This window comes from Aricia agestis, chromosome 3 (assembly GCF_905147365.1).
Source record: "Aricia agestis chromosome 3, ilAriAges1.1, whole genome shotgun sequence".
Taxonomy (NCBI): Eukaryota; Metazoa; Arthropoda; class Insecta; order Lepidoptera; family Lycaenidae; genus Aricia; species Aricia agestis.
Genome location: NC_056408.1, coordinates 10,277,838 through 10,298,980, shown reverse-complemented (window position 1 = coordinate 10,298,980; position 21,143 = coordinate 10,277,838). Strand labels below are relative to the sequence as shown.

Sequence of the window (21,143 nt, the reverse complement as noted above, 5' to 3'; positions counted from 1 at the left end):
GCTAAAACTTTAATAGCAAGTAATCACAGCGTTGTTAAGGCGCTGTGGTTGTTGCAACTACGTAAAATGAGTTCTTTATATAATGTTTTTTGTAAAGAAATTGTCATTATTTAAGTATAAAAAAGTACCGTTTTAAATTGAGAAAATTTTCTGAACGCAAAGGTATATCAGTACACAATTTGAAAAATTCTGCTCGATAGAAAAAAATCTCAAAGATGACTGCTAAACGCTGTTTTTCATAATTAAATCATTTTATGGCTAAATTACACACTTTCTAGTAAAAACAAAAAATGTAGTACATTTATCGTAATCTAACCTAAACGATTTGATATATTTGATTTGTGTAATACTAAAAACAAAAGGTTTTTTCTCCTATTTCCTATTATCAAGGTACGCGGCGAGCGCGTAACCGCCACTGTACAAGGCGCGCTGATATGAATGTTATTTTAATGTCCTTTACGTCGATATTCGTACTGACAGACATCGACCTGCTTATTTTAGGGACTACTGGGCCTTAAGGTGGTTCTATTGTAGAGTCGTAAACTTCATAATACTCAAGTCTCAATGGATACTTTCATGTATGACCTTCCTTGGCGTACCTTAGAGGTAAGAGGCGCTTTTAGTATTTAAACTTGCGATATTTAAGCTGCACTTAAACGTTTATGCAATAAGTGTTTTGAAACCTATTTTTAAAGTGGAATGTTATATTGAACTAGTGTATACTTTATTACATCTACTTTTTATATAATATTCCAAACTTACAACATGAGTAATTATATAGCAAAATTTTTCGTGATTTGTATGGGCAAGCGTTTGAGCGTCATGAATTTTCCCATACAAAAGTTAAAAAAAAGTTGCTCTAGCTACAGCGCTGCTACTTTCACAGTGAAATCAATACTGGGGACACATACACAACCTGAAGTATTATCACTTAGTTTTGTTACATCCTGTAGTTACTTGATAAAAATGTCATCGCCAAGTTGTTAAGGCCATCCCCTGAGCAAACGACCTTGACCATACCACAGAATAGATAATAAGTAGTATAACAAGCAACCATACATTTGCCACGTTACCGAGATCGCGCCAAAATCTTATTTCTTAGTTCAAACTTGACCTAAAAAAATTCAAACGTCCAGCATGTAGTTAATGAAATTGTCGATCTATTGGCGTGTGTTTCAAATAACCGTAATTTGTAAATACTAGGGAGATACTGAATGTATGCTTGAATTTAAATAAATTGGTATTACTTTGGAAGCTGATATCATGAGTATAAAAAACAAAAACAGGAAATTAATAACTATGAAAGGAGCGTTCATATACTGCAGATTATTGCTGTATTTTTATTATAATTTTGTAGCTTTCCAATTATGAGTTAATAAGGCTCTAAAAACGGTAAATTACGACATCTCGGTAGGGGGAGCGTCTTAAGCAGCCGGTACTATTTTTTCCGAAAGCATCAGTTTTTTAATGTTAGCTAAATGCTTGGCATGATAATGCATAGAAATCATAAAATTAAAAGGATACCTCTTTTCGATCTCAAATTATATTTTTCAAAAGATTTGATGCCATTAACAATTGAACAAACAAAGCATCAAAATGGAAATGCAAACTCGCATTTCACCTTCCCCAGCCATGGATACGGATAATAATCAGTTCAAAACTTTGGACTGGAAACAATTCCGTCGATTGAATAGAAACAAACCGAAATAAAATAAAAGGAGTTTGTCGTACCCGGATAGCTTGACTGCGGATCGCCGTCGCCATACCCAATCTAGCTCTTAAGCCCAGCTCACATCGTGCTAGTATAAATACTAGACTAGTCTAAAAAGTCTAGCAGCTAGTTTACAGTCGTACATACATTTTGGAGCAAAGGCTTTCGCTACTGATTGCCGTACCACTATACCCGATCTAGCTCTTAAGCCCAGCTCACATCATTCTAGTAAAATACTAGACTAGTCTTAAAAGTCTAGCAGCTAGTTTACAATAGTATTTGGACCTAAAATTCCCGCTACTGAATGCCGCCACTATACCCGATCTAGCAGCTTAAGCTCAGCTCACATCATGCTAGTAAAAATTCTGGACAAGGTAGACTAAAAAGTGCGGCAGCTACATAGTTATACAGTATACACCTGTCACCTGTGCAGTGGTATTTTGGAGCTAAAATTCTCGCTCTTTGAATTTTGTCATTCCATCACTTTAACGCCTGCATAAATTTTGATTATCGGCCAGTGTAGCTCTAGCTATGCAAGACATGTATCTGCGACTATACCTACTAGATCTATTTGTTACTTGCCACTAGACTAAATTGCCTTGCCACTTGCCCTATGTGAACTAGGCATTATTAAGTTATGAAACAAAAGATAATAGGTACTTAAGGTAAAAAGGCACTAAATTTTTATGTTAATTACGTTATCCAATAAAAATGCTATAAAAGAATATCAGGCGTTGCTTAAAAATTAAAATATAACTAAATGGCATTAAATGCATTAAATTTACATAATATTAATGTAAGAATATGATTTTTTTTATTGTATGATAAATTACTTAAAATTTTATTGTTCTTAACAGCTTTTTATAATTTCTTAATTAGTAATTAGTATATAAGCATAATAATAATGATATTATACATTAGCCTTACAGTTTTAAGTTGCTCTAAAGCAATTCAGTGATTAGTTATATTTATTGCTTAATGCTGTATTAGTACATTCCGCACCTAGGGCAGGAAAATAAGAAATGTCTCAGATCACATGTAATGCGATCTGAGGCTTTCTCAGTGGCGGATTTACAAATTTGCCGCCTGTAGGGTATTCAATTTTTTGCCGCCCCTATAACTGACCTTTGAAATTCAATACGTTAGTTTAGTTCACAATCATATCCCACCAAAAACATTTTTTGAAAATTTTTGCTGAGACGACCACACAAGGTTTCACCTTGTGCGGTAGCTAAACGGCGAAGCCAATGTACCATCGAGGAATTTGATTCCTATGCAATTGACAGACCAACGTTATTTGGTCGAATACCTATGTCAATTCAATGTTAATTGTGATCTGTCAGCTGGGTTTGACGTAACGCAACCAAACTACTTAGGTCCCCGATTTGCATAGGAATCAACTTCTCTGATAGTACATATTTCCTGGTATGTAGAATTTGTTTAAGTTAGGGTCAGTAGAGTTAGGCCGTGTAGATTCAGAAGCTTGGCTCTACATGAAATCTCATATCTTTTTCTCAAGATAAACCTTATGTGGTCGTCTCGGTAATATTTTACAAGAAATGTTTGTGGGATGTGGTGGGTTTGTTTTTATTTCTGTAAGATAAAAAATGGAGCTAAATTTGCCGCCCCTCTAAATCTGCCGCCCTAGGCTCCAGCCTACTTAGCCTATTGGTAAATCCGCCACACTTTCTTATTTACTGCCCATGGTGCGTAATGCGTATACTATTTTTCTCATCGACGGAGGCGGAAAACGGCAACATCGGTAAGCGTAACGGGAAGAAAGTTGACGGTTTCCGCCCGGAGGTGAGAAAAATATATTTTGAACATCAATAAGGTACATTGCAGCAGTGCACTGTGCAAGATATGTAATTCTTTCCTCCTTTTATAATCCCTGAACTTTCACGAATATTTCAAAACTAAAATTGAGTCAAATCGGTTCAGCCGTTTTCTTTCCGTAATAAAATTGAATTCATTTTTTCATTATAAATGATCCTAATACTTACATAACATTAAACTTATCTGTATGCTCTATGGTGAAAATCTCCTTCGAATTCGTCTATAATTTCAAATGATATCCTTTTGTTTTATCCGAAAGTACACAGCTAGAATCGAGAACAGTCAGTGCAGGGATCAGAAAGCGTTAGACCGTAAAATTGGTCCGGAACTGTTGCAGCTTAATGGCGCACAGGGGAGGTTTCTCGCACTGTCTGCCTTGCTAATTGTTATGGATTCCGTGGGATGTCCTGAAAAGATCGATAAGTTCTAATATATCTTTGTGCATACAGCCCAGTCACAGAACCCGTGGAATTTAAAGGATATATTGAAGATAGGACAATCTTGTCATTACAATATCCTGGACGCTCCTATAGAAACGAAATAGCTAAGTATTCGTCCGCAAGTGTAAGAAACGAGTAGCAATAAGTCAATGGCCGACGTCAATCAAAAAGTACGTTTCAATATTCAGTAGCAACTATACGTTCTTTAAAAAGTTACTAGAGGAATGTTAGTAGCTTAGAATTTAGATCAATTATAGGTTTATCGGTATAGGTGCTAAAAGTTAAAACTATGTACCCTTTACTTAGCCGTAAGGGTTATAAATTGGCTTTAAAGCAACTCTTACTAGCAATGCTTAAAGGGAAAAAATACAGCCGTTTCATTGTTAGAAAAGAAACACGTTCGCCATAGTCCGTGAGCGATGAAATATTACGTTCAGCTTACATTGTTCATTTCATTGCACTTCACTATTTATGCTTCTGTGAAAATGCTAATTTTTATTGGAGATAAAAAATATTTTATGTACCCTAATAACTGAGATTTATTCCCTGCGTAGGTCACGAACGATGTCAGACTTTATTTATTGTTCTACTTGTTCTCTTTATTTTACGCTAAGTATAGTTCTTGAGTTTTTAACTGAATCTGATTTTATTGAACAGTGATAGATGGATAGAAAGGAGTAGAAAACGTTTTGAGCTTTTCTCATTATTCCTACTTTTATTGTAATACTAGATGATGCCTGCAACTGTATATTTTTCCGGGATAAAAAGTATCCAATGTCCTTTCTCGGGACTCAAAGTATCTCCATACCAAATTTCAGCAAAATCGGTTCAGCGGTTTGGGCGTGAAGAGGTAACAGACAGACAGACAGAGACACTTTCGCATTTATAATATAAGTATGGATAGTATGGATTAAGCGTGAATTAAACTTTATGTAGATGTATAGATACATAATTAAATTAAAATTGTTAAAAATTATTTGTTTTGTGAAGCAAACGTATATGTTTATTAATTATTGTTCTTGTGACCCTTTTAATCACTCTACGTAATTATTACTCTATGGTAATACTTAGAGTTCCTTAGCAGCGGACTAGCGGTACAATTAGAACTGTACCGCTATAGTCAAAACAAATAATAACTTTTAATACATCGTAGAGATGTATTAAAAGTTATTATTTGTTTTGGCTATAGAAGCCATCTTAAAGTTATTTTAAAGTGTCGTTATAATTTGTTGCGATAGCACCATGAGATATCAACCATCTTAAAGATAATGTCAAAGATAGGGGTACTCGAAAAAAATGTTAACAAAAACTATAAAGCAAAAAAGGCGAAAGGTCGGTACCAAAATCCCGGAAGGATCAAAATCGGCTGAACGACGAGTGGCATTTTCAATGTTCGGAGCTGAAAAAGGACGAGCGCTGGCACGGGATTCTGAGTTTAAAGTGAAACGATCCCACCTATTGTGAATTCCGTAGGTCGGGAATTTATTTGACAGCTCCGATGTCTGTAGAGAATGGAAAATGGCGGAATGGTAGAATACATTACATTATGGATATAACTCATGGTTTGTTTTTGGCGGGGATCCGACAAACGTTATTGGTATTTAGGGGCATTAAACTAATAGGGCGATGGGTTTTTTCGGCTCTTTTATAAAATATGGTCGTAGGATGAGCTGCCGACAGTGTGAACTTTAGTAACGGTCGGTATTATTGTTTTTAAATAGCATCTTGTAAGTGGTCACAAAAACGTGTACTTTGGGGAGCTCAAAATTATTGTGACTCAAAAATAATTTTGATTGTGTTTTTGATTTGTTGCCCTTTCGGACGGGAAAATAATGTGACATTAAATTTATGAATTGCAGACGTAGTTATTCGTGTGTTCATTGTTCAGTCAGGACTCTGGAAATAATTTATTTTGTAGCTACTAAAAGGCAAAAGTAATTGACAATTGTTGTATGTAACTATTTTTAAATGTTTATAGATTACAGTAACGAAAAGTATTAATCTTCAGTAAAAATCTGATAGGACGTTTATTAATTAGCTTTAAAATTAGTCCTTAAACTACGTGGTACGTAATTTTAAAATACGTGGCACCTTATCAAACGCATTTAAAGTAATTTTTAAACTGTAAGGTGACGCCGCGTTAAAGTAAAAAACCGTGTTGGATATGTTTTATATTGCTTGTTTAGAGTAGAAAAGCAGCAATGGAGCAGCAAAAAAGTTTTTGTCACGTAATTTAAAAACCATAAATACATTTCATATTATAGGCTATGGACAAATTAAAGTGTATGCTTGAACCAATTTATATTTAAATTTTGGAAGCTTAAATCACTCTCCTCAGTTGGCAAAATAGGAATCCCTTTTTTTACAGAGGTATTTTTGATTGATTATTCTGTGTTATAAAAGTTGACCAATCGTGTTATGCTATGGATAAATCAAAGACAAAGACATGATGAATACTGACAATGAACTTTAATTTCTTAGCTTTACTCATTGCTGAGAAAAATTGATATCGGTACAGCCAAATTATACAGAATTTGTAGGCCAGAATTTACGTTGTACTTTTTTAATTAAAGTAATTTAAACGTTCTTTAAAAACATTACCAATTAAGTTATTTTCTAGGAACCCAATAAAACATCCAAAAATTATCACCACCATTTCCACATGACGAAATTTTATGGCTACGTTGCATAAATAATTTATATTTTTAGTTATTTATTCTATTGCTTGTTTTTATGTTCATTTATGACGGTGATTTGTTTATTATTAATTTTTATAGCAATTTTATAATTCGTTAATGGCCATAAAACAGAGATTTAATTATGTCATCAGTCTTCTAAATCATAAAATTGTTTTTGTGTCATGCTTCCGTTACAAAAAATAAACAAGACATAATCAGGAAATCTTCCAATAACTTTGTTATGCAACTACGTATGTACAATAAAGTTTCGTGTCTTTAATAAATAATTAGGTAGTAGTTAATAGAACGAATTAAAATTTTACCGTAAATAATAATATTATATATAAAATATTTTCATGTATTTCTACCAAAATTCGAAGACTGTTGCTTATATATTATTATAATATGGGGTTATTAGTATAATATAAAGATAAATTGATTTCACATTTGGTTGTCAAATCCAAGTCAAGTCCTGTATCAGGACTCAGGATTTGACAAACAAAGTAAATCTATACATATCTATATAATATATCTTAGATATATGTATATTATTACGCGAGCGAAAAACTTTGGAACCCTTTTTACGAAAAATTCGGAAACGCTCCGGAAATGCTCCTAGCATGCACACAGTTGTAGTTTATATGGAAAAGGAGTGCATTGAGCTAATATTGTTTTAAAATTATGCTTTTATCATACATTATTTTAATAAATAAAACATTACACACACTACAACGCCCACACTATTATGTTTTGACTGACTAGCCTATACAGTTATACACCCGAATTATAATACTCCTTTGTTTATGGTTGAAGTCTGCTGTCAAATTAATAAACCCGGCCAAGTGCGTGCGGGCCATGCGCAATATATAGGGTTCCGTAGTACCGCTAGTTTTTGATATTTTTAATGGTTAAAGAATGTACATTTATAACGTTACGTTACGTTTAAAGGAATTTGAACGAAAAGAGTTCCCTTATACTTCTCCGAATACATTTTTTTTAGTTAATCGACTATTACTCAATTTTTCCTTTTAAATTCAGCATATTTCCTACTCTCGTGATTTTTTTCACAATTCCAGAAGCAACCGTTTAGCTGGTAGAAGGGGGAGACACTGGAGTCTAACGATTTTTTCCACTTTAAAACTTCATATTTCACAAATGAATCCCTAAGTCGGAAAATTATCTTTGAATACCTTAAGAGGAGTCCACACCGCCCTTTTTTCCATACAAACGTTGTCCCCTGTTTCCTCCCTGGATAGTGCTAGTAGAGTTATAATTTTTTTCCTGAATATCTACGACCACTAATACGATGTCTCTATGTTTTCTTTTTTTCATAATTTAATTATTAAATAAGATATGATCGTTCAAAAACCCAAAAAAATGGCCAGATTTTCCGCTGTGTTCAAACGTCCAGAAAACAGATTTGGCTAGATTATACAAAAAAAGCAAAACATAGGAACACAGCTCAAGCCTTTTTTTAATCTTTAATGAAAAAAGTACTTAAATCGGTTAAGTTTTGGAGAAGGAATCAGGGGACAACGAATCGTTGATTTTCTGGATTTTCTGCAGTTGTCTCTATCGCGTTCTGCGGTATAGGCTTGAGGTAAGGGAGACAGCTATAGATATTACACGTGCTTTTTTTTCATTTCTCTAGCCCCTGGTGTATCCTCTTAAGAGGATACACCAGGGGCTAGAACTACTTAAATCGGTTAAGTTTCTCCAAAACTTAACCGATTTAAGTAGTTTTTTCATGCTATGCAGCTGTGTTCCTATGTTTTGCTTTTTTTTGTATAATCTAGCCAAATCTGTTTTCTGGACGTTTGAACACAGCGGAAAATCTGGCCATTTTTTTGGGTTTTTGAACGTTCATATCTTATTTAATAATTAAATTATGAAAAAAAAGAAAACATAGGGACATTGTATTAGTGGCCGTAGATATTCAGGAAAAAAATTATAACTCTACTAGCATTATCCAGGGAGGAAACAGGGGACAACGTTTGTATGGAAAAAAGGGCGGTGTGGACTCCTCTTAATATTTTTAATAACCTATCCAACAACACCCCACAGCGTGGGGTTGACGCGAAAAAAAAAAACATCCCGGATCGATGTGTTCTAAAGATCTTATACATACCTATACCATTTTGTCGGCATCATTAATATGTGCATTCATGCTGAATTACAGCTTTGCTTTGTATGTCCTATAATAGTCTCTGAGCAAAACCGCGGACAGACAGATGGACGGACTGACAGACAGATAAACGGACAGACCAAAACTATAAGGGTTCCTTGTTGACTAAGGAACCCTTAAAATGGATTGTTGTTTTTTTATTAAATCTGAAATAGTCAATATTTTAAACGGGGAGTCAAAAGAAGAAGATAATAATTAAGAACCGATTCATTGCGGCGCACATTTTTGAAAACTTTTAGTAGTGGCGGCATAGGTACAATTTTCTTGTGACACGTCAGCCGTGTCATACGCCATAGAAGTTGTATAATATGTGTCGATAACGACACATATTATACAACTATATCTATAAAGATGTTGCAAACCTTTTGTAGGTTTCAAAGTTAGAAAAATGTCAGCCCCTATTTTTTTCAATACACAGAATATTCAGAAACGAGTTTGTTTGTCCTTCCTTCACGCCCAAACGAAGCTACCAATTGACTATGTTTTGGCATAGACTTAGTTGAAAGGATGGAGAGTAACATAGGCTACTTTTGGTCTTAGTAAAACATCATCACCAACCAAACACTACCAACCAATCAAAGGAGGCTTACGCAATTTTAGAATTTCACGCGAGCGAAGCCGCGGGCAAAAGCTGGTAATATTATAAATTATAATAATTGCCTTGGCATAACCCAACCAAATAACTTAGATCCACAACCTGCATATTATTATGAAACAATTTCTTCGATGACGGTACATGCACCATTTATGTTTCGCGCTACTCCACCCGCTTAATAAGGTATTTGCGGGAACCGTACATTTAACTCTTTATCTATGCCAAATAACATAAAAATCGGTCTCTAGATCTATATACAGTGTGTAACAAAAATAAGTGATAATACTTTAGAGTGTGTACGTGTTCCTTGTAGAGAGTTCACTGTGAAAGTAGCAGCGCTAAAAGACGAAAAAAATTTTTCACTTTTGTATGGGCAAGGGCCCGAGGAGTCACGAGTTTCTCCATACAAAAGTGAAAAAAAATTTTGGTCTTTCAGCGCTGCTACTTTCACAGTGAAATCTCTACAAGGAACACGTACCCACCCTAAAGTATTATCACTTATTTTTGTTACACCCTGTATACATATATAAAACTCAAAGGTGACTGACTGATTGACATAGTGATCTATCAACGCACAGCCCAAACCACTGGACGGATCGGGCTGAAATTTGGCATGCAGGTAGATGTTATGACGTAGGCATCCCCTAAGAAAGAATTTTAATAAATTCCAACCCCAAGGGGTTCAAATAGGGGATGAAAGTTTGTATATAATAATACTTCTTAACGCGAGCGAAGCCGCGGGCAAAAGCTCGTAATAAATAAAAATCATTAAAATATTATTTTAAAATTTATAAGACGTATCTAATTTAGTGAAATTTCGTAGCAGTGCTACGAAAACAAGCGCTATACGCGGTACGCGCTACGACGCAGTTGGTTTTTTTTTTAATTAAGGGGGCAAACGAGGATACTGGTCACCCGATGGAAAGCTACTACCGCCACCCGTGTACAGTCGCAACATCAGATGAGCTGCAGGTGCGTTGCCGGCGTTTTAAGAGCTCACCTGACTCTAAAAATCAAACATCGTTCTTCTCTCTTCACACTCACGCCCGTCTTTCATATGCCAGGTGAAAAAGGACGGCGCGGAATCATCGCCGATTTAGTTTTACTTCAATAAAAGACGAACTATAATGATTATGAAAAAAGTGTTTAGAGCAAATTTAGGTTTTATCAATACCTTTTTAAATATTTAAAAATATTAAAGAAAAGACAGCAAATTTCGAAGATCCAAGCAAAAATGTGTCTAAAACAAGGTTTTTTGTAAAAAAGAAACTATCGAGCATTTTTTGAGTAATCGTGTTTTCGTCTTGAGCATTTAATCTTTATGAACTGAAGTTACTTGTGTCGAAAAATCAGTTTTCTAGACCTTACAGATTTTGAGATCTAGGTTAATGTATGTAGTCAAGTTAGGGTCATATGGGCTCTTAAGAGGAAATACGCGCTCTTCTTGGAGGTTTGCAAGTCGTATAGGTCCGGAAATACTGCTGGTAACAGTTCGTTCCACAGTTTTACAGTGTTAGGAGTAAAATATAATTTCTCCATACCAGTTTCGGTGACCGTGGCCGGTTTCATTGCAAATAGACCAGCTATTCGGGAGCGTAATTATAGTGCCTATGTGTGTGCGTAGTACACAAGCCCTCACAGCCCAGCGTGACAGTTAAAAGGCACGACTGGTAGATCAGGCGCAAGACTTGTCACATCCCCATTGCCCATCCGAAGCGTGGATCCTCTTTCTTGTCAGAACCTAGACAATTAAGTACTCAGCTTGCAAGTTGCAAAGTGCTCATCAAACTTGGAAATAATATTTATCAGCCTCTGACTTCAGGGTCCAGACTCAAGAGCTAAGTTCTCAGCAGCTGGATAACATTTTCTTCTTGCCCATGATTATAAGCAATATTTCAATCATGGTATTCCTCATCGTCCAAAGTAAAGAGCGGCTTTAAGGCTCTAATCTCTTTATTTGTCGATGATTGGAATGTATAATACTAATATTCTGGCTCCCTGACTAATCTGGGGGCACAGGAGTGCCCCCGCCAAGATGAGCCAAGCGTATTATTTTTGCATAACGAATAGCTGTAGGTACCCAGATGGTAGCTAAATTAGTTCATGAGCTGATGACAGACCTCCGTAATTTGGTTGCATTATGTTAAACCCAGCAATTCACGATCAATTTTTAATTTACATAACCCGACCAAATGCCGTAGGTGGGCCATCTGTCTGTGAATTACTTTCTTCGACGGTACAAGGTCCGTTTGTGTTTGTTTGGCACACTGAAAAAGTTACATGACACCCCGGAAGTTATACGCTGAACGTCTGCGGTCTGTGTAAGTAATAATAATAATAATATTTAATACTTTTATACTATACATAAATTTAAGATTTTATTGTATCATACATATTATATATTTTAATACACATCCAGAACTTTTTGTTCCGTCGGCGGGATTCGAACCCGGGACCCTCGGCTTGAGCTGCCACACACTCAACTAATTGAGCCACAGAGGTCGTCGAAAGTTAAATTTTAAATATTAATTTAAAAAAAGTTAAAAGTTAAATTTTCGATTTATCGAGATCATCTACGAAAGCTTTTACCTGCAAATGCTATTCTAGAGCTAATGCGTTAAGAGCACTATTTAAAAACTGAACTAGTAATTAAATTGTTTTGCCCAGTAGGTACTGCTGAGAGTGGGTCGCAACTCGCAGCTCACGACAGAGCAAGTCGCCTACTGCAGACTGAGGTACTATGACTAATTAAAAATTATTATTATTAGAATATGTTTTACACCCGGGCACCCACAAAGGGAGTATGTGCAGATCGTTGGATGTTATTTTTGTGTCTATTTAATTATTACTTATTATACAGAAAGTACATTTTACGCATAACTAGTATCTGCTTTACCAGCGATTTGTCGTAACTTAGTAAGATAAATGTAATTCTTCCACAAGAATTATTTTCTCATAGATTAATATTTATTGTTTAACTTAAAAAACTAATGTAGAAGGAATGTTCATTACATGAATACACAGGATAGGGTTCGAATGAAAGATACATTTAACCAAACTACAAAATAATTAGCCATACTTTTATTAACTCTTTATTCTCTTGAATTGTCCAAATTAATATTACAATATTGAATGCGGGTACATATACAATCACCCAACTATTTTGCTTAAAACACGACACAGTCACTTCATTCTGTATGTTTTCCTTTGACCACAAAAGTTGGATTTTGCAAACAAAGAACGCAACTGAATCTGCTCTAGCTATAAACTTCGCATGTAAAATTTTAAAATAATCAAAGAAACAAGTGCTTTTGTGATCGAACGAAACGACATACGAAATATCTCATAAATACATAACATAAAACAGAAATATAAACAAAATATAATTCGCCACGTAAACGTTCACAACTATGTACAGACACTTATTTAAAGATAATGCTATTCTCAAAAATATAGATATAGGTACATACATAGCTACATTTAAGATAAATTGAACCATTAATTAGAGATAACCTAGTAGTACGGAAGTCTTGTTATTTGTAATAAAATTAACTATGTTACTATAATATCGAAAATAATATGGAATTCTGAATGAAGAAATGAAACGCAAGTTTAAGGAGTTAAGGTGCATGTACGCGGGACGTATTTTTTTTTTCCTTTAACGAGAGGCTTACTCTGAACCATTAAAGTTCGAAGATATTTGATTGCATCTACGTCAACTGTCTTATACAAACGCACCCATAACAACGTGAAATCGGTCAGGTATTAATCTACTGCCTAAGAAACACTAGTATATGGCAAGACAGCATTACGGATGGAGGTCGTACGTAATGTATTTAGCAAATTGCTCATTGTTTCTCGAGAATTATCTACTGTTATTTACGACGGAGAAACAATAAGGAGAACCTGATATAAATCATACAACACATGCGCTTTACCTATTGTTGGAAATGATAACTTGCTCCTATACCTAAGAATTAAACGAATTACAATTTTGCACGGGCCCACTTAAACAAAAATATAACATAATATGAAAAACAAGGCAACAGGAAAATTTAAGAAAATTAAATAAAAGTACAGTCAACCGCTACAATAATAATCTCAATTTGATCATTTTAAACATAATGTAAGCGCGTTTCGTTCCTGATTTAACGATTAAATTTATTCACATTAATGATATTAATCTATGCATTATATTTTAAAAGCCTAGGTATATTTATACCAACGTTAAGTACAAATTTGTTCGATTTTAATTCGACAAAGAAATATCGTTTAATTTCGACAACCATTCTCTTGGTTCACCAAAATTTCTACAAGCAGTGTATTTATAATATTAGTGAATTATTACAAAAACATGTCCTCTGTTCTTTGAAACGGTGAAAAAATGTTGCATACTGAACAAAATGTTGTTTTTTCATTCTGTAAAAACATATTTTGTAGTTATCCAAGTAAATATTATGGAATCACTAACATAAAAAGATGCAACATTTGAATCAAAATTTTAAAAACCAAATAAACATACAATTATACCTCAAGTTTTTCTAAGTTCAGTCTAGCAAATAATACAATGGTAATAAAAAAAAAAAACGCTTATATCTAGAGGACATTGATACCACAACATTAGGACACTGCTAAGAACGAGGATTCATAAGAGCAGCTTTGGACAGATATCCTTTCGATGATTTTTATCAAAATTAAGCATTTATACACATCCATTAAAACCTTTAAATCTACCCTGACATAAATTTACGTATAAAGGTGACTATCAACACTAAAATTTAAATTTCTAATTTTTAGTACTGTCTCTAATAACTAAAAATAAATAGGTTGCGTTTTTCGTTGTAGAAAATAAACCCTTATATTTCCAATACGATACTAAAATTTTCTAAAATATTTGGCACAAAGTGGTTTAGAAGCGAGTTTTGTGTCAGGAGAATATCATTTTTATCATTATTGCTTATATTTTTTATTATTTTTGATTTATTTTATTGTTTAGTAAATATAAGAACAACAGGCAAACGAATCGAAGTAGCCTATGACGGTAGTTACGTTTACTTAATAATACTCCATACAAAGTCCTATAATATTATCTATTTATATATTACACTTACGCTAACCAACTTTAAAATTAAATATGTAAATTTAATTTTGCATTACTATGTATTATATGTATCATCGTTACGTATATAATTTTGAACATTAGATGATTTCGGATACATGGACATCATATTCGAATGGATCGACTGGACATTCTTCAAAAATACTTCATATTTATAAGAATGATTAGAAAACACAATATTACACGATCTAAAAGTGATTGTACTTTAATACGTATTTTGTTACACTTAAATACGTCGCGCTCGACTGTTCGATGGAGATGATGATGATGAATCTACGATACTGAAACGATACTCGCGAACCGAGTAACAGTTTTCATACACAACCACCGAAGCGATCACAAAATGGAAATAATATAAAAATAACTCTCGAAACCTCAATACAACAAATTTTACAATCATAAAAATGTGACCCAGATAACGTAACCGGTCCAATAAAAGTGGACAAATAATAAAATATACATCATAATGTACATAATATAATATCTATCAATAAAAAAATATAACATAATGCGTTACAAATAATCGGTAGCAATAAATACTATGAGATTCACAGATTCAAAATCTTAACTAACAATACCGACGATCGGACTCGAAAATCTTAGATCGATGCTAACTTTTAGCGTTTGTAAATTTTTAGTAAAATATTATTGCAATAAAGTGTGGTTATGGCAACAAAATAAATGCTTAAAGCACTTCACCGACCCGACCACCGCGCGACACGACGCACGAGGCAAGTTCGCACAGAGGAACTTCAAAATAAACGTCACTCGCCTCAACAACGAGGCTCCTGAACCGCAAAATATAAAACTATCGGATACGAGACGACTACAGCCCACGGTCCCCCCGGACGCAACACTCCTTGTATTCACACTATATGATACAATGTCAGTCAGGTTTCGCGGGCGCCTTACGTCGGCACCTTGTTCACTTTGAGGAGATCACCGCCCTTGTCTATGGGCATCTTCATGGGGTCGTGGTGGTGGGTCACGTGGTGCCCGTGGTGCTGGCTCTCCAGCTTCGCTTGCTTCTCCTGCTGCTGCTGCTTCATCCGGTCCTGTTCCTCGCGCTCCCGGCGCGCCTGCTCGTTTATCTCCTTCACCGCGCGGAGTTCCTTCTTTAGCTTCATGCGTCGGTTCTGGAACCATATTTTGATCTGCCGCTCCGTGAGACAGAGCGCGTGTGCTATCTCTATCCTGCGCCGACGCGTCAGGTAGTGGTTGAAATGGAACTCCTTCTCCAGCTCCAACGTCTGGAATCTCGTATACGTCTGCCGCCCCCGCCGCCTCGGGCATCCGTTTGGACCTGGAAAAGAGAAAATAACCTTTAAAACCCATTAAGATTACAATAAAAAGATGCAAATGCGCATCTTAAGTAGTGCGCGATCGATTTATTGCATTCGTATATCTTCCACTCCTCGCACTTAGATTCGCATTTCAAAGGCAGGCTCCTAAATTAACTTTTATGCCGTTCCAGATTTTAATAGATCATTAAATTTTTATTGGGGCTGTAAAGTTAATTTTATAATGTTCGGCTACTGAGACCGAGTGATCATGAATGCGGTTTTCTGTTCGGAGCAATGAAACACGAGTAGATGAACCGTTACGAATTTAGTAAAAATAACGGAAAGGGTTGAAGACGAATGACTCAATAGTTGGTCAAAACACAATGGAAGCGATACAATGCAGGCAGAATAAGGGTTGCGCAACTTTCTAATACTTTTAAGGTGATTGTCTTATTGTACAACAGGTTTTCTAAGAAACCGTGAAAGTTTTAACCCTTTGTTGGCAGGTTTTAAAAAACCCAAAATGACGAAGATTTCTAATTCATCCATATTGAGTAGGGCTTTTTTTATTAATAAAACATTAGTTATAAGGATTCGTTCTGAATATTAAAATACTACCTACGGAATACTTTGTAAGCATGGTGGCTTAATACAATTGCATATGGCGCGCGATCGAGTCAGACTGGTTTTCGAGTCAGATAATAAATAAGGCAAGATAAATAGGTTCCTTCGTGTGATAGTACGCCGCGGCTGGAATGTCGACCTACCTGAGAAATATATGAGGGGTTTTTTATCCGTTGTCCTTAGTCCTTACCTAGGTAGGTACGTTTTTTTCGCGAAATCAATAATGGTCAGGTATATAATATTATAATATATCATTATTTACAGGTCATTACATTTTAATGATTTATTTAGCTGTCCTCCCAAATATATTATGAGTTATTTTTTATAATTTTCAATTTAGGTACCTACTGTATGGTACTATGTGCAAGCTAGCATCTAGTGCTATAATAATCTGTGAATACCAATTCGTAAATAATGTTCATTATTAATAAATTATTATCTATTTTATTATCATTGTAAGATTTGATATAGGTACAGACTACAGTACCAATGAAGTAAAAATGGATCATAAAGGATACCAACCGTAAATTATTGTCGTTGGAAAAAGACGTTAACAACGAAATTATTATAGTTATTTAAATTATAACACAATTCAAAATTATTCGAAAATTGCAATTCTAATAACTAAGGAATGTGTAATAATTATGTGTATATTTAGTTTATTAAAATTCCAGTTAACCTTATTAAGGAAACAAATCATATGATTATCATCGCGAGATTGTTACCAAATTTTACGACTAATAAATTTGTTTTACTACAGTTTTTATTACTATTACAACATTTACAGTTTATGCTCACTTAACCAGGCACAAAAAACACGGAAATCGGTAAACAATACCAAAACTCTAAATACAATCGCTCTAGAGTGAAACAGAATATGTGCGAAAGAGATAGTACTTTTTAAAAATTAAAGATGGATCCCAAAATACGGGATACGTGTCCCAATTAGGTGCAGACTCGAAAATCCTATATTACGACCGTTGACAATTAAAACAGGACTTTATGGTTATAACAACAGAGTTCAAATCCATTTGATTTATGGACGAGATAGCGCTTTTTGTATCGGTGGTTTAATAATGTAGCGGAGCAGGTTGGCCACCCTTCGGTTGCCATGACAACGGAGCTAAGCACCTCCCGTCAGCTGGGTTCCATTATTCTTTTCGGCTTTGTACTTGGAAAGTCTGGTAGAGTTAGCTATACCCTCAGGCAATACCTTTCTCATGAAAATTCATTATTTTGCGTTTGTATCTTAGATTAAACTAGTCGGTGCAAATAAGAATAAATGGTTACTTTACAATAATAATAAAAAAAGTTTAAAAATAAAGAGAAGGGTGTTCTACTAGATCTGGATTTTTTAAACCTATTTGTTCAATGGATTTTAATAGAGTCGCTTAGCAGTCGAACAGGTTTAAGCTTTAAAATATTTATTTAATCAAAAACCAATTTAGGTTCCCTAAATTGTGTTGAAAGTAATAATATATTCTATATTGTAGAGTTATAGTAGGTAATACAGTATAGTATATTATACTGCTACACTATAATATACATACTGCTCTTAGCTCTACCAAGCAACTTATACACTTTGATGTAAATTGCAACTCTACAATACTCTGGTACAGAATATAGGTTAGTAGTACTAAACTCTACAAAAAAAATATAATTATACATTGTATTATATTGTGTACATAACTATTTTCTTATGTCACAAATTATATAATTTATATTAACCAACTAAAAAGAGGAGTTTTACAATTCATTTGAAAGCGGGTTCATACTATTTAATTTAATATTGTGTACCTACTTTGTTGCAAATAAAGTTTTTGAGGTTTGAAGTTTTGAGTAAGTAGTTGAAGAGTATTATATTAACCGTATATGTAACTGGGCGTTATTCACCTACGTCCGTCCTACACGATATATTCCAAGATTTATACATCTAATCTAAGAAAAAAGAAACCGCTAAAGGCATTAATTAGGTTGAGACACCGGCCGTAAACACTCGGACAGGACCTCGCTCTTACCTCCCTTTTTTCTCCGAAATAAATCTCACGGCATCTCGTTTATTTATTATTTTTAACATTGTCCGCTCACCTTTACATAAACTCGTTCCACATAGGGTCTGATTAATGGGACCAGTCGGCTCGGGACGGGACTAATGGAATAAATCGTGATCCTTTTCATATATTTAATCCTTTTTAATTTATTTTTCGTTTTAATTTATCAATGTAAATAATGAATGTGGAGATTACTGAATCTCCCTAAAAGTTATTGTGAGATTTTTCATTTGAGCAAAAGCTCTGTGGACTGTGGTCTGTGGATAAGAAACTCAGAAGAATAACATATTATTATATTATGAATAATGATATAATTATTAATTTACTTTTGTATCTAAGGGAAATCTTAACGCTATTTTAAATTCAAACCTTCTTATCAATAATAATTTATCTCTCACTGTGTTAATTGCTGATTAAGAACATTAAAAGATAGTTAGAGTAGTGTTTAATATTTTAAATTCAATTTCAATGACAGGACTTGGTCGTAAGTCGTGACATGTGAATGGCGGCGGTTTATGATGTCATAAAACGGAAATCATCGTTAACATCAATGACATCTACAAAAATGTACATTAGAATTATTTAGTAGGAGTCTGAAATTTAATTATTTATTTGCAACGGAGTATACCGTATTTACGTATACTGAAAATTGAATGTTGTGATACTACGCTAAATTTTCCCGATTCCTATATTTAAAATATTATAAATCCGACCGACTAGCCAAAACTTACAAAATATTTATACAGACAAACATAATATAACCTCCTTTTTGGAAGTCTAAAAGTATTTGAGAATACAATTTTGTACTTTAGACGACTAGATCGAACAAGAAACAGAGCTGCATTTGAATAACACAATAAAATAAGCTATTAAACCTTTATGGTAAATTTAAACTATCAGGTAGCTGTGTATTTCGGTGAATAATCAAGATTAAAGTTAAATTTCAAATGCTCAATTGTGTTGTTTGTGGTTCAAGACCGTAAAATTATTAATTCGAATGCACATAGATCTTGTATATCTAGATAAAACAATTCATTAAAACGAAAGCGCAACCGTTAGAAAATTATCCGATCCGTAATATAACTTTCGGAACACTTCATAAAATTTTTATGCTGCATTTAATGTTTTGTTTTACTTAATTTTTATGTTGCACGTTACATCTCATTTTTATTTTATTATCGAAACAAAACATGTAAACACATTTCAAGCTATTTATATTTTGGACACGATTTAGTGCAATTATCTTTTTTTATGAATTGTCGAGGTGCACACCATTTTTTGTGAAATCGAGTTATTAATCAGGGGTTTCTTAATTAAAGGCAATTAAAGGTTCATTGTTTGAAATATTAATGATGTAAAATAAAACTTGAAAGCTTACATTTTCATGGGTAAAAATAGTACTTTGAGTTTTGACGGTAAACGGAAACAAACTTACATACGGGTATACTATCTAAAAGTAAATACTAAGTGAAAGTCGATAGGAAATGACTGTTTTCATATATTATGAGCGTCTTTTAAATCATCACAACATTCAGTTCCCGCTGCTTAAGACATTGCCTCGAAATTAGGGTTGTCAAAAATGCAAATAAAATTAAAATAATAAGCAAAAAAGTCATAATTTACTACGCACAAACTAAGAATTATTATTTCCTAAACTAATTTAGTGACTTATAAAATAATTTCATTACAATAATTAGGAAGTAATTTATAACGAGGAAGTAGATGAATTATTATTGTAGTTATTTAAAAATAGATAATTAATACGTGATTAATTTGGTAAAATAGTACTTAATTTGCGATTTTATTTGCCTACGCAGCACAGTGTTTACGGAAACTCGTTAATAAATATTTTCAAATTTATGTGAGAACTATAACAATAAATTGATTGAAAAGCATCGAACAGTTTTTCTGATGTTATTTAGTTTTCCAGGTCTACTTTTAATTAAATTAGTTTAAAAGTCAAAACTAATGAACAATTTGTATGCGTCATTCTTTGTCTTAATACCACATATGATATAACGCTGGTCTTACACCCCGCGTTAGATATAAAGCAATAAACAATAAACATTGATTACAGAAGCAACCCTAACGCGCCGTCAGCATCGAGCAATTTATGCCACTATACACAAATAACAATACAATAATTTCAAAGATTGGCTAAATGTGTGAGGGTATTGTATACATTATGCCAGCTTACTTTCGATTACGGACTCCAATAAAACGGATATCTGCCTTGAATGTCAATAAGCTAGTATCGATCTAGAGCTATACAGAGTTATACGAAACAATTTTGGTTTCGAGATTAAAAGGCTTTAGGTTTATTTACAAGCACATCAGTAGATTAAAAACTGAGATGGAAATCAATCATTGCCACGTTTGTGTGTATATATTTGAAAAAATCATTCAATATTATAATGTTAATAAATATTTTTTTTTCATTCAATCCGTTCGGGCTCGTCCCCCGTACTTAGATTTAAAGAATTAAAAAATTGAAAGCATTTTTGAATTCCCTACAACTCCTAGTTAGTTTTTAGCTAACAAATACTACTTTACACGTAATTTAACTTTCTATAAATATCAAAGAACATGTTGCTTGTAACATTTAGATGGACTCGCTCGCA

General features: G+C 33.9%; 1 protein-coding gene across 5 annotated transcripts in view; it reads right to left on the bottom strand.

Annotated features, from left to right (window-relative positions):
* LOC121740593 (homeobox protein abdominal-A homolog) overlaps positions 1 to 21,143 on the bottom strand; it is a 57,214-nt gene that overhangs the window by 398 nt on the left and 35,673 nt on the right. For 4 of the 5 annotated variants that reach the window (XM_042133325.1, XM_042133326.1, XM_042133327.1 and 1 more), the window contains exon 3: positions 12,512 to 15,867. In XM_042133325.1, the coding sequence (XP_041989259.1) occupies positions 15,473 to 15,867 (395 nt within the window). In that variant the 3' untranslated portion in view covers positions 12,512 to 15,472. Of the gene's footprint in view, positions 1 to 12,511; positions 15,868 to 21,143 lie in introns of those variants that run through there. The other variant, XR_006037654.1, reaches the window with a different exon arrangement.